The sequence below is a fragment of the Lates calcarifer genome, linkage group LG18 (genome assembly GCF_001640805.2).
Source record: "Lates calcarifer isolate ASB-BC8 linkage group LG18, TLL_Latcal_v3, whole genome shotgun sequence".
In the NCBI taxonomy this organism is placed as follows: Eukaryota; Metazoa; Chordata; class Actinopteri; family Centropomidae; genus Lates; species Lates calcarifer.
The window spans coordinates 8,201,600-8,216,292 of NC_066850.1; the positions used below are offsets into that span (position 1 = coordinate 8,201,600).

At 41.7% G+C, this 14,693-nt stretch overlaps 1 protein-coding gene across 1 annotated transcript; it reads left to right on the forward strand.

Annotated features, from left to right (window-relative positions):
• Window positions 1-418: 418 nt before the first annotated feature.
• epyc (epiphycan) lies at window positions 419-14,246 on the forward strand. The gene is given in 11 exon segments (XM_018685642.2): window positions 419-649; window positions 3,258-3,456; window positions 8,744-8,909; window positions 9,290-9,766; window positions 10,096-10,317; window positions 11,524-11,643; window positions 11,844-12,002; window positions 12,112-12,158; window positions 12,160-12,315; window positions 12,840-12,935; window positions 14,073-14,246. Coding segments are annotated over 10 exon segments (1,806 nt in total). The 5' UTR covers window positions 419-649; window positions 3,258-3,264; the 3' UTR covers window positions 14,244-14,246.
• The last annotated feature ends 447 nt before the right edge of the window (window positions 14,247-14,693 follow it).

Sequence of the window (14,693 nt, forward strand, 5' to 3'; positions counted from 1 at the left end):
GAGAAAGCAGCTTCAACCAAAAGGGAGGGCAGAGGCCTTCCTCCAAGCGGGGACTTCCTCTCAGCACCATGCTAACAGGGGCTCCTCACAGAGGTCCCATTGTGTACAAGGGCCCCGTGGATCCCCCCCATACATGAAAGGAACACATGCCAGAGTTTCACCCCAGGAGAAGGTGGACAAATATTTCAGTCTGATTGAGCCACACTGCTAGAAAAATAAAGGATACTCTTGTAAGGGATAAAAAGGAATTTTGCCATTGGGGGGCCTTTGCTCTCTCTTTTTCTGTGTGTCTGGTGTCTCTGTGTGTGTGTGTGTGTGTGTGTTTGAGAGGGTCGTGCATGCAAGCGTACGGTGCGGGGTGGGCGCACTCCGAGTGACCAAAAGCAATCTGCTCTGGTCCAATCAGTCTCAGTGCCTACCTTCACACATAAGCGGCAGGGCACTCAGGTCTGCCAGAGCACACAGACCTACACATACACACACACCAACACACTTGTCACATTCACACACACACACCTTTCACACAATTCACACACGCACCCTCCCTCTTGAAGGCACCCTGCACGACCTCTCACCATTGGCCAAGTCCCGGAGCCCTCAGCATCTCCATCACGGCTGAAGGGACCATTCGGGAAAGCAGGAGACAGAGGTAAGCGTTCTTGGTGCTATCTTCATGCTGGTTCAGTGTCTCTCTGGTGCAGGGGTTTAGGGCAGACAGGCAGGCTCAACTAACTCCTCCAAAAATGCTGCTATTCAATTCAGGGTTTGCATTGGAGCTTCTGGCTAATTGGTTGGTGATGCAGCTCCTTATTTTCACTCAATGATTTGCTTTAGAGGTTTGCAGGTGTCGTAAATGTGGATGTCTTTGTTGTCCTTCAGCAGTGATAGAAACTGCGAAATGTTGGTTGGTAGTTTTCTAGATGTGTAGATGAGTAGATGTGATTCAGGTGTGAGTGTCCAGCAGGTGGTTTTTGGATTTGTGACAACCTTGGTGATACTGAGTTATTTTGTATTTTTGGCAGCTACAGCATCGATTCTTTTGATTTCAAATCAGGGAGAAAATCAAGCCTCTTGTACTTTTTCAGCCACTTTTGCTTGAAATACCTCCTTTGAATTTAGGAAAAAGTGATGAAAATCTTATTTGTTGCTTGAAACAGTTTTTATATATTCTCTCTATAAACAGAAAAATGTGAATAAATTATCTTTTTACCACTTTAAATTCTTTGTCACCTGCTTTAATGGAGGATTTTAAAATTCCTTTTAACCTTTTTGTGACACAAATGTACCAGTTTGCTCTGCAGCCAGTAGCAAAGGGATGTCTGTCATGTTTGCTTGTGGCTTTTGAGGGAAAAAGGTAGAATCACTGGATATCAGGAATGCCCAATGTGGAGCCAAGCATAACATGGAGGTAGTCCGGAGGCTACACTCATACACACATACACAGTTTTCCACACACTGTACACTGTGATGGCCTGTATAAAAGCACACCTCTGTCTTTAGCATAGTCCTTCTTTCAGTGTAGCCATGCTGGATTTCATAGCCTCATGACAGAAAGTCAGTTTAGTGAGGATGCTAACCAGTCACTTCATCTTTTTTCATTCGGGTGCACTAAGTTCACGTTGGATGTTTTAAAGGGACAATAAATGGACTGGTTTGCACAATTACTCTATTACTCTCATATCAACAAAGATTAGATTGATGATTTAAATAACCCAGCTAAGGTGTTTTTTGTTTCATATCTGACCTCATCCCAAAATAGCAGCAGAGGTTTCTCAGTTTTCACCCTCTGAAAAGATAGGTGTGTTAAGACACAGTGTGCATCTGTGAGAGAATGTGTCTTTCCAAGTGTGTGCGTGAACGTGTAAATGTGTGCGTGCATGTGTGTGTGTGTGTGTGTGTGTGTTTGAGCACCGTCGCTGCTGAATGAAGCTTTTCCTTGCAGCCGTAACTCACTGCCATCCTGTCCACAAACCTCGGTGGAATTTGGAGTTTGAGTGCTGAGACAGGCAGCGACCGGGCCTCATAAAGACCCTCTGTAAAGGGCGAGGGGTCGAGTTAGCTTAGAAACCTGTCTCTCTCTTTCTCCCTCTCTCTCTCTCTCTCTCTCTCGCTCGCTCTCTCCAACTCAGTCTTTTCCTCACTCTCTCCATCTAACCCTGAGGGCCAACATCTTCTCCACCCCTCTCTCCATCTTGCTCTTTTCTTCTCTTCTTCCCTTCCCTTGCTCTCCATTTCTCTGCCCCGGCCTAGAGGACTCCCTTAAAATTCTTCTGCTGTTTCTTGGACCTGACATGATCTATCTCAGGCTGGTAGCGACATGGCTACACCTGCTATTAATATGCTATGAAATTCCCCAACATCAAATGATTAATTCTTAAGCCTACTGACTGTGATGCCTGCTAATTAAGCAGTAATTAACATATACTAATCTTATTGAGGCTTCTCACTTGGGGATTCACACTTATGAACTGAAGCAGATCTGTGCTGAGGAAATAAGCAGCTATGTAGGTCAGGGTAGTGCCTACTAGATCTGCACTCAGTGAAAACCTGCTAATTTTATATTCAAGTAGAAAAGGACCCTGTTGTCTGTGCCCCATTTCAAATTTGTTGCCAATTCAAATTCACGTTTAACATTTTATTGGAGACGAAGCAGCCCAAGAACTCAGTTCCTCTAAATACATTTCAAATCTCTGAAAAATCCTACAAGCTGAAAGTAGATATCTTAGGGGTGTTCTGTCTTGAAAATGCTCCCGTCTCTTATCAGATCAACCCTGACTTCTGACCTTTGACACACAACAGGCAAGTACTGATTTAAGCCAAGATGGCTGCTCCCTGGAACAGTGAGCATCTGGCTCAGTGAGGCAAGAGGCCCTCTTATTTCAATCCCTTGAGCTGTCTGCACCTCAGTAATGAATTCATTGACCTCAGTGATGTGACCCAAAGTCAAGCCCTGGTCTATAGCACTATAGAGATGCTATACTGCCCAAAATATAAACTGGTTATGGAGCCAATTTCATAAAGGTATGCCTTGTTGAAGTGCACCTATGTGGAACTATATTTTAATATAGGACATGTCCTCAATATTAACAGCAGATCACTATGCTAGTTACATGGGACTAATTACAATAAATAACAAACTGAAAAACACAAAAACCCACCTGGTGAGGGTCAAATTTCCATGCAGTGTCTTGTGCAGAATTATGAATCTTCCAATGGATGTTCCCTCATTGATTTTATATCTCTCTGCCTGTGTGAAGGTGGACGATGAGGATGCTTGTGCAGCTCGTGTTGGGACTCTTCGTCCTCAAAGTGGTGGTGGCCAGCCCCAGATTTTCCCGACAAGTGGACTTGGACACATACGACAGTGCCAACTATGATGTGGATCTAGACAATTTAAATTTGGAGAACCAGGATATCTATGACTATGAAGATGGGCTGACAATTGATGATCCTCAGGTAAGAAACTCAAGGCAGTTCTGAGGGAATGTCACTGTTTCAGTATCAGATTTATTTTTGCTGTGAGGGATCATGGCATGTTGGCTTTTAGTCTGCTCAACATAGTCAACATATCCTGTCTATCAACAGACGGCAGACCAGCTCATCTATGACTGAGCCAGTGTAGAGACCAAAAACAGAGCTAAAAGAGAGTAAATATTGTACTTACAGCCATCAGGTGGCTAGAAACATGACTCCAAATGAAAGCTAATGTTGTTCCATAACTGCTGGATGTTTTAATGGGCAAGTGTTTGCTAACAAGTGTGGTGATAATATGTCAGTGTTGTGTTTACTTGTTGTTTCTATTGCACTGGACTAACGAAAAATTGGTATAGCAGGTTTAACACTAGTTATTTGGTATGGTATAGCTATGTGCTATATGCTGCTTAATGTATTGCTGAGGGACATTTATGCAAAACATTTATGAGCTGCACGTCCACTTGTCAGACTTTAAAGGTCATGCTACCCATTTGATGCTGAGTGATTGCTAGAAACTTTGTGGAGAAAGAAAATATAAATCCCATCAACATGATATACAACCAACATTTTAAACCATACAGACTGCTCAAATTCCCCCAAAATCCAGATTTACACAAATCATAGCTGTGACAGTGTAATACTGGCTGGTTTTGATCTGAGGTCACCAGGTTCACAGAGCAGACAGGCATCATGCTGATACCAACACAGGCCATTTGGAAAATGGACAAACCGCTTTACAGCTTTACATACTATTGTGGCCAAAATTTTTCACTTTCATATCTTGGCCAGCCACCATTTAGACTTGTATGCCCTAAAATCTTCCACAGACTGAATTCATCTGCATGTGGAGATGTGGAATAGTTTTATCCGTGGAATCAAACAATGTTTTTGCCTCAGTGAAGGAAGTTTGTTTTAATTTGCCTGAAAAAACAAAGGAGGGATATATCTTTTAATCACACAGCATACAAACACTTGTAGTTATTTATTTTGGTGTGCAGACTGCTGAACAAAACAGCTGCAGCCTGCATGATGATTTCATTTGGATTTTACATTCAGTCAATCAGAATATTTATTTCTGGCAGATGAGTGTCATTTGCATGTATTACTTTCCCATGGTGATATATACTTTTTACATAAGGCTTTAGCAAGTGGATGTCAATGAGCTGCAAGTTAAACAGCTGCTGTGGAATAATTTCTCTGTAAGTGTAACCTGCTGTTACTGTTTACTAAAAATGTGTTGCACTGCTGTGCCTTCTGGGACTGACTTATTTTGTCATTCCACTCAGATTCTGCTCTGCACAACAGCTTTTAAGAGATGAGTGTGGCAGAAACATTTACTAACATGAAAAATGGATTCCAGAAGTTCCCTCTAAATCAGCTCGAGTTGAGTGTGATGTGGCAAGCCTGCAGGGCATGCTGGGATGGCAAGATTTAGCAAAATTTCATGTTCTCATTTATACTTCTTTGTAACACGGAAATTAGGCCAAGGCAATGTCAAGATGGCACGAGACAAACTATCCACATAGGATTTTCAGCTTGCTTCATCTGAGCCAGCAACTTAAGTTGAACCTGATGTGGACTGCACTCACACTACTGCTATTATTTAGGACCTGTCCCACAATCCTGCAGATTTAGAATATATAACATGATGTAGTAGAACTACTACTTTTCATCCACTGCAACAAAAGGTTACACAACATCTTTTACCTTAATTTAAAATGTCTGAATTCTGGTGTGTATATCTTTACAGCTGAGTATTTCACATGATAGTGCTCAGTGTGGGAAAGTTGTCATGTGTTGAAGGGGAATGGCTTTGATAATGTCTCTATGTTTAACAAGCCTGGATGTGACACAGCATATTGCATAAGATCTTATGAGAGTGTGTGGGAGCAGGAACTGGAGAAAACAATACAATTAGAGTTACTAGAATCTTTTTCATTTGATCGTCCACACTGAATAAACACAGACTTTTGACTCATAATTGCAGAGTTGAGAAACAGCATATTGCAAAGATCTGTCACTTTGTTTTGTTGACAATGCAGTTAAAGGTGGGAAAGCAGATCTTCAGACAGATTGGTTGTTTTAAGAAGAGTAAAGATTAAATGGATTTCATTCACACACACATCAGATGTCAGGGGAGAAATGAAGCGATGATGAGCTCCATGCCTCTGGAATGCTGAGTCTACTTTCCACTTCCAGCTCTTTGTTAGCATGTCTCTTCTTTCCCCTCAAGGCTTGTCTTTTGAGAAAAGTAAAGGCTCATCTGTGATGTTATCCAAGCAAAGTGTCTTCAGTCTGCTGCATTCAAAAGTCTCTGCAAATGATTTAATGATGATTTATTTAGATTTACATAGTTTGACCCACACACTCAGTCTGTCTTTCATCATTTTTTCTTGTTCCAAACACCATCTTTAGCAAAAGCTGGATTTAGTTAACCACAGCTAATTAGAATTTCAAACTTTCAAATGCCAACTTGGGACTGGGTATTTCTGAGTAATGTTGTTTGTGCTGCTGTTGTATTGGATTGTATTGCTGTATATAGTAAGCAATAATTTTGTCAGCCATCTGTAGCTCTACATTTGTTCCCCTTGGTGTTTTTCAGCTTGCATTCATCTTGATGAGAGTTAGATGAGAAGATTGATACCACTCTCATACCTGTGTTACAGCCAGAGGCCAGGTAGCTTAGCATAGCATAAAGACTGGAATCAGGGGGAATCAAATAGTTAAGATCTATCCAAACAAAATCTGTTTACCAGCACCTAATTAACACTCCAAACTTACCACATGGCATGGACTCAAGACTTTGCATGAATTAAGTTGACATTGCCGTACAGTATATGTGGATGAACCATGAAATGGGTGAGCATAATATTCTGTCTTTTTGTTTGTTGTAAAGGACACAGCTGGTAAACCAGCTTGAATGCATCTATTGATTGACATACTATATACATACATACACAGCAGCAACATAACATTTGGCTTTGGCATGATGGTATCATTCAGTGTCTCTCCCTGTGCTCTCTATATTCCCATGCTGTTTCCTGAATTTTTTTTTCCACGTATTTTTGGTTGCCAGCCTTTCGCCTCTTCTTTTCCCTCGGGTGTAAATGTTTGCTTTGGGGAAAGGGGGAAATGAAGGGGAGAGCTTCAGTGAGCTAACTCTGTGCAAGACTTTTCAAAGGCCTACCTTGTTGTATCTCAAACTGTGTTTCTGCCAAGCTTGAAAACGTGACATTCAGTGCAAGCTATCGCTTCATTGCTGTATTTAATGTTTCTGCATTACTTTTTATTCAGCCCTACTTCTGATGACTTAAAGGTTCTACTTAGTTTGACTTCATTATCTGAACTTTGATACCTCTTGGCTTATTGACATCTGATTACTTTGGTTGAAAGTAGCTGAAAAGACTGAAATATGGATTCTTGCAGCTACCATGTGTGTCTTGGTTCCACAAGGACCATTCCCTTTTTGGAGGGTTGAGTCAGCCTTGTTGGGCGTGAGAGAGTGTCAGGTATTACCTGTGATGGTGTGTGAGGGTTCATTGCCCTCGTCTGGAGAATGATAGAACTGCAGGTTTCATCAAACACCAAAACATCAAAGGAGAACTTCAGTAACTGCAAATGCAATTATAATACCAGATGGATATACCTGAAGCTTTTAATGAAGGAACCAAAAGCACTGTAATTCTAAAAGCTTGGTTGGTTTGGCAGAGTTGTCTTTTTCCCACATAAAACTTACATGCAAGCCTATTTGATAAACAAAAGTATTATGCTTTATTTATAAAGTAATTTGATATTTTGAAATGAGGTATTAACATGGTTTTACTTCTTAGTCCTTGGGTGTACCCTCTCCAGTTTGCTGAGTCTTTACTAAAGGGCACCAAGTGTTAAATGGCAGAATTCACATATAGGAGTGATTTGAACAACCATTTAAAAACACTAAAAGATTTAATAATTTTTAAGTTATACTGACTCACAAAAAAGTGATTTGAAAGGATCCCTCCATTACTGCACAGTTCATAATCAATAATATGTTATTTTCCCTATAGCATGAATGGTATTTGTTTTTATGGTAAAGATACTGTATTTCACATACAGAGTCTGCATGTACATTAAGTGCTGTCAGATGGTGGTGGGTGCAAAGACTAATGATGAGTATCACTGTCACTTACCCCAGATATGTCCTCAATGTATTTTTTGGAGTTTGCATTGGAGTAGTCATTGCTGTCTTTACTATGGATATTTCAAGCTGGACACTTTGCTTCCATCTAGTGGTGGAGATAGAAAGGTTATACTGTAGTTCTGGAGGAATGGACCTGTGCTGATCTCCTGTCTCCTGTGAATTAATATATTTTTCTGGAGATACAACCGATGTTTTTGCTCACACTGTTTGTTGCAACCACCACATCATTGTTCATGGTACATGGAAAGTGGGTAGAGGATTGTAGTTTAAATGGCGGCATCCATGCTTTTGCTAGATGAATGCCCTGACTGTCTACGCCATGCATACATAAATGTCAGTGTCTGTCTTGCTGTGCCTCTGAGACTACTTGATGGAGACGTCTTGCTACCACCTGTGAACTGTTAACTGAGCTGTCAAACAGTTGTGGTTGGAAGTATGTGCACTTTTTAATAAATACAGATAACTCCAGTGTATGATGCCCATGTAGCTGTCCAGAACTGAAATTGATCTTTAGAGATTTGTAAGTTTTATATTGCCCTCCATGATTCATATATGCCTACTGCATACTGCTAATGTCATTTGTTCCTTGTGTGGAAAATCTTCATCCAAAGACACTGAATTCTGACATTGAAATTCGGTTTAACAAGGGAGAGTCAGTTTTATGAATGTTCCCTTAAATTTATTGTTTATTATTAATGACCAGAATGTATAATTTGCTCAGAATAATGGTACATTGTAGATCTGACACCAGTACCACATTGACTTCCAACTCGCACTTTTGTGTTGGTGGCATTGCACCACCAAAAGTTGTTATTTTGGAATAGAGCAAAATGTCTTGGCCTGTATTTTCCCTGTGTACAATAACATTGAGATAAAGCTTTCATACTTCTTGGAAAAGTAGTAATCAGGATGAGCAAAAACAGAACTAACACACAGCCAAGTGCTTACTTTTACTTTTAGTCTTTAGAGTTTTATTTCACATACAGACTGAGAGAAAAACAGTGTCAGACAATTTTTTTTCTTTTGATGCTCAATTCAAAAGTCAGGATCTCTTACATTTTTGACTCACCGCTGCTGTCTTTCCCTCAGATAGAGATTGGAACACTGGCCCCACCTGACTATAACTACCCTGTGCCTGAGGTCTCATTGGAAGAACATGAGGAGGAGGAGGAGGAAGAGTTGCCCTTAAAACCCCAGCTCATCCCTCAGGGTTCAGGGGGATCTGGGGTTCTCATGGGCCCAGACACACAGAAAGGTCTGAAAAAGCACATACATTTAGGTCTGCACTCAATTAAAAATTAAAGTCACTTGATATACAAAGTTCACTCGGTCTGAGAGACAACCTTGCTCATCTCTGGACCTATGGATTTGTGGAAGCAGCATTACCCATAATGAACAAAAACATCTAAAACAAAGAAACACTAATCTGTCCTCAAAACTCATTCTCTGCATCTTCAGCAATCATCTTTTACATGTGCATGTCTTCCATTTAACTAGCTGTTTATGGTTAAATGTGTTGTGTCCATTTGTCACCTACTACTGAACCTAATCATCATTGCAAACTCCAAACCTGATTAATGATCCATTTCAGTCCCATCTGTCTGTTTATTAATACCTAATCTTGTCTCTAACAAGAGGTGGAGCTGCGTCTGACGCCCATTGACATCCTTCATGTCTCCGGGGATTTTGGGGGTTCCGTGGGGTCTGGGGCCTCAACAGCTTCTGGGGTTTCTGGGTCTGGAGGCTCAGGAGACCCACTGGTCTCCAGTGCCTCTGGGGGTTCTGGTGATGTTGTGCTAGTCTCCGGAGCCTCTGAGGAGCTCCTCATCTCTGGGGGATCTGGGGAGTTCTTGGTATCTGGGGATGTCTTGATCTCTGGGGATCTCTCGGGATCTGGGGATACCATGGGATCCGCAACTTCTGGAGCCTCTGGGGACCTTGGCTCTGGAGGTTCCGGGATTTCCATTGAACTCCTGGGCTCTGGAGGGTCTGGGGACCAGTCTGGTTCTGGGTTCTCTGGAGATGTCTTGATCTCAGGAGCCTCCGGAAGCTCTGGGGTTTCTGGGGACTCTGATGAGTCCGGGGACCTGGGGATAACTTTGATATCTGGAGGTCAGTACCTTTACAGAGGAGACGTCTGTTAGTAAGACAACAGTATTTCTTAATTTGTGCAGAAATAACCTGTCTTACTCTGTATGATTTATGCTGATTTACTATCTGAAATTCCATTTAACTGCGTCCTTTTTAAATGTAGTTAAATGTTGATCTTACTTATTTGTTCTACTGAATGTCATTGTATCTGTGTTACTCATAATAAGTCTGTCTAACCTTCTGTCTCATCTAGAAGTGTGATTGATTGGTTAATTGGTTGACTGACTGTCTATATCACCCCCACCCTCCTAACTTCGTGTCTCCTAACCCCAACCCTTGGCTCTAACAAGAGGAGGAGCTGCCCCTCATTCCCGACTCTATCCCCCACGAGGCATCAGGTGCTTCTGGGGAATTCTCAGGAGCTTCAGGAATCTCAGGGGCCTCAGGGGCCTCAGGGGATATCGAAGCCTCTGGAGACTTAGACGTCTCTGGAACCTCTGGGACTTCTGGTGTCTCTGGCTCTGGAGACATCGAAGTCCCTGAGGTTACGCTGGTCCCTGACGTTGATAAAGGTCAGTATCTACTCTAGCCTTGTGTGAGATATGTTAAAGGCAGGGTGGAAACTCAAGTCCATACCTCACACACCACCATTTTGGAGACTGAAATGTTTAGAACAGGTGTGAAGAGGCAACAGGATAGCAGACTTATTGGTTTAATTGGTTTAAATTAAAGTCTGTGTAAAGCAGTAATACTAATGCATTTGGAGTCATTCGAATGGTTAAAAAATTCGGCACATTTATAAAAATTCATGATAAAATAAGCTCTTCCTGCTCCGAGACGCTGGGGGCGTATCCGCTGCAGAAGCTGAAACCACGCCCACTCTAACGCTGCAGCACAGTGAGTTAGCTCCCTGCTAGCATTCTGCTAAATCCTGTTAGCAGCACGACCTGTAAAACAGATACTAGCAGCCTTGAAGTCGTACAGACGTTCATGCTTGTGCCACCAGAGGATACACACATTAGACACACACAGACAGTGAGTAATGTGGGCGGGACGGAGAGGCGGAGGGGGTGGCACGGTCGGGTTCGGCCTCATTCAAAAGTGATGGCGGACTCCCGGTGGATTCCCGACATAGCTAGCTAACGTTTACCTACAAAAGCGTACAGTCAAACAGGAGAAACGCTGATATGGAGCGCAGCGCTGCTATTTATAACGTTTAAAGTCTAAGAGGCGGGGTTATGCTCAGTGGTGGCTCCAGTGCGTCATCGAGTCACCGTTTCAAACCCGCCCATAAAATCCTGAGAATGAAACTGTGAAACGGTCTAACTTCACAATGCAGTAATTCAATTCAGGAACTATTTTCTGACATAAATTATGTGTTTAGAGACAAATCTCTGAATTGCTTTACACAGATTTTATGATATTTTATGTTTATACTGGGGTTATTTATACTGGTAGCCCAGTATGGAGGTAACTCTAAAGGCCAAACCTATTTAAACTGACATTCCTAAGAAGTGTGTTTTGTTCTTTGTTAACAATCATGTTTTTTTTAATCATCGTATTTCATGCTATTAACACTAAAAAGACATTTTCATTTAACTTCCATTCATCAGTTAAATGCCACAAACACAGTATATTGGCAGTTTAACACTGCTAATATACTATTCTATGTAACTTATCACTGCGGCAAACAGTGGGTGACTGATTGCCAGACTTTATGTTCCATGTCCATGCTGATCTAACCTGTCTCTTTAACACCTAATCTTGTCTCTAACAAGAGGAGGGGCTGCTTCCGACTACAACAGAAACCCCTCAGGAGGGTACTGGCGGTGTAGAAGGGTCAGTGAGCTCTGGATTGCCAGAGCCTGGTGAACCAGATGAGACTGAAGACAGACGAGGTCAGTACAGAATTCAGGGAAGCATGATATAAAATCTCAGTTCCCGATGGAACCTAATCTACGAAATCCTGATATCCTGATTTGATTGATTTTACCCTGACTTTGGGGGAGGGTAAAGCTTAGTCCATGAACTACCATCCTGCCTCCCATTTTTCCATATTTTACTCCATCACTCTCCTCTTCTTATCCATGTGGTCCAGGTATGCCCACTTGCTTGCTGTGCACGTGCCTTGGTGGTTCGGTCTACTGTGATGACTTGAAGCTGGATAGTGTACCACCTCTCCCCAAAGACACCACTCACTTCTATGCACGCTACAACAGAATCACCAAGATCAACAAGTCTGACTTCGCCTCCATGAGTATGTTTCCTGTTTGAATGAAAATAAATGAATATTAGGCCAGGGATGTTCAGATACTACATATAAAGTGAATGTCAAGCATAAGTGTTTTTTCCTCACCTCCTTCCAGACAAGCTGAAGAGGATCGATTTAACCGCGAACGAGATAACGAGCATCTGATGACAAAGCATTTTTGGGCCTGCCTGAGCTGGAGGAGCTGGTGATCAGAGAAAATCACATCTCACAGCTGCCCGCTCTCCCGGAGACCATGACCCTGATTGATGCCAGCCACAACAGCATTGGCACCAAGGGTATTCACAAAGAGGCGTTCAAAGTACGTGCACTTAAGATTACTCTAACGCACTCAAGCCTCGAATTATAAGAGTATATATATTTGCCAGTAAGTAATAGAATATTGTGTTACAAAAAACCTGATCTTTTTTATAAGTAATCTGGAAAGGGCCATTGCATAGTTTACACACCAGAGAGCACTGTGGAGTCTATTCTCACTGTGTTTATTTTGGTTCAAAATGTAATAATGGGAAAAAAACGTGTGATACTGATATTGGATAGAGGCCTTGTTCATCAAAGTACATTACAGTTTATTTACATGACTGGCTGGAGACATGGTGTGTATGTGTTTCAGCTATCACAACTGAATGCAGCTGTTGTATACACTTCCTAGAAGTTGGATAGCAGCGTAGAGTTGAATGTAGCAAAGGCACAAGCCTCTTTACAGCCTTACAGTTCAGTTCTCTTTGAAATTACAATCTTATATGTCAAGAAAATGTGTTGGGAATTCCATAAAAGTAACACCTACAGGTCAGGGCTGATCTATATCTTTGTTATTTTATCTAGGATATGACCAGCCTGCTGTACCTGTACCTAACGGACAACTACATCGATTATATCCCTGTGCCTCTACCAGACAGCCTGCGATCTCTACACCTACAGGTATATCCGCTCTGGCCTCATGTTTCATCACTCCCCACTGTTTTTTTTTTTTTTTTTCTGCTTTGATATGAAAATAAAATAAAGGGAAATAATGAAACTAAAAATGTGGAATAAGGTTCTACAACCACAGGTGTTTTCACTTATTCAGCCTGATTAGACCTCTGCTCATGCTGAAGTTGGGTGGGGCCAATAAGAATGAGAAGGGTGGAATTACTCCCACGCAAACAGGTGTAACAATGATGCTAATCAAACACTCACACTGCCACACACAGTCTCGTTAGGCAAAGTAACTGAGAACACCTGTGTGGGAGAGGCCATGGCCATGCATAGCCTTTAAGTAGTTCACTCAAACAAACAAATCCTTTCAGGCAGTTGCTCTGTGCAGAAGCTACAAGCTCTTATCACTGAACAGCCAGTGAAAGCAGATGAGTTTAAGCCCAAAAAAAGAAATTTAGAATAGTGTTGGGGTTTGTTTTGTCTAATGCTGGTATCCAACCTCAATTAATTAAAATCTCAACAAATTTCAACAAAAATGCTACAAATAACTTCATTTTTAATGGTTAAAACTCAAAGAACTCTACATTCTAAGAACTAAACCTAATGTTCTGGGAGATATGAGTTTTGATACCTAGCTGAACCTACCTTAAACAAATCCAGGTATTCTCATTAACCTGAAGCCTGTTGCAAAATGCAACTGGCTCTCTGCACCAATCCTGCTCTGGAGTATAAGGATTTTGAAACTCAGTATTTTAACAACAATATGCTTTAAGTGGCATTTTGGAATGGGTCGCCTACAGAGAATGATCATTTGAGTCTGCAACTCCTTTCAGATTTACAGGGCTTTATACTCTCTGCTCATCATTTAGCTCTCTGACCCACAGCTTTACTGCTTTCTGCTATCATAGCATTACAACTTTTTTCACAAGTAAGAATTTATTGCAGACTTTACAGACAGGCTTGAGTCTGCTATGGCTGCAACGTGTTATCTGACAGTATTCAAAACATTTAGAATTTGTCTCATGATTAGCCAATGTTCCGTATGTGCTCTGTTCTCATCTACAATGGTTAAATTTCTCCACTATGACAACTGAAAATAGATGGATGTCTCATTATGTATCCTCCTATCTCCTCTTGCAGCGTAACAATATTCAAATGATGCACGAGGACACGTTCTGCAACCTGAAAGATTTCAACTACATCAGGAACGCACTGGAGGACATCCGTCTGGACGGCAACCCCATCAACCTCAGCAGGACCCCGCAGGCTTACATCTGCCTGCCCCGTATACCCATCGGGGATCTCATTTAACCACACAGACACATACTTTTACACTCCTTGCACACTGACTCCCACAAATACAACCACATGCACACATCTTTGTACATACTGACACCACACACGCAGACACATATGCCATTTATTCACTCTTCAAGCAATCAATCAATGACAAGGGCATATTTTAAAACTGTCAAACATGCTGCTGATGTATACTACAGATCAGTTAAAGTTTGTGTGTAGATGTATGTTTCATAGACATCCACAAACACGTAAATTATGAGTCAGATTCTGGTGATCAAGCACATACAGTATACACTGCTCTACTGCACCTTTTTCCTTCCTGTTGTTCAGACTTCTATGCCAGGTATAACACAAACACATGCACACTGAAACCATTTCAACTGTCTTGCTCCCTCACCAACCAAAACGCATGTACACACACACACACACACACACACACACAAATACACACAAATACAC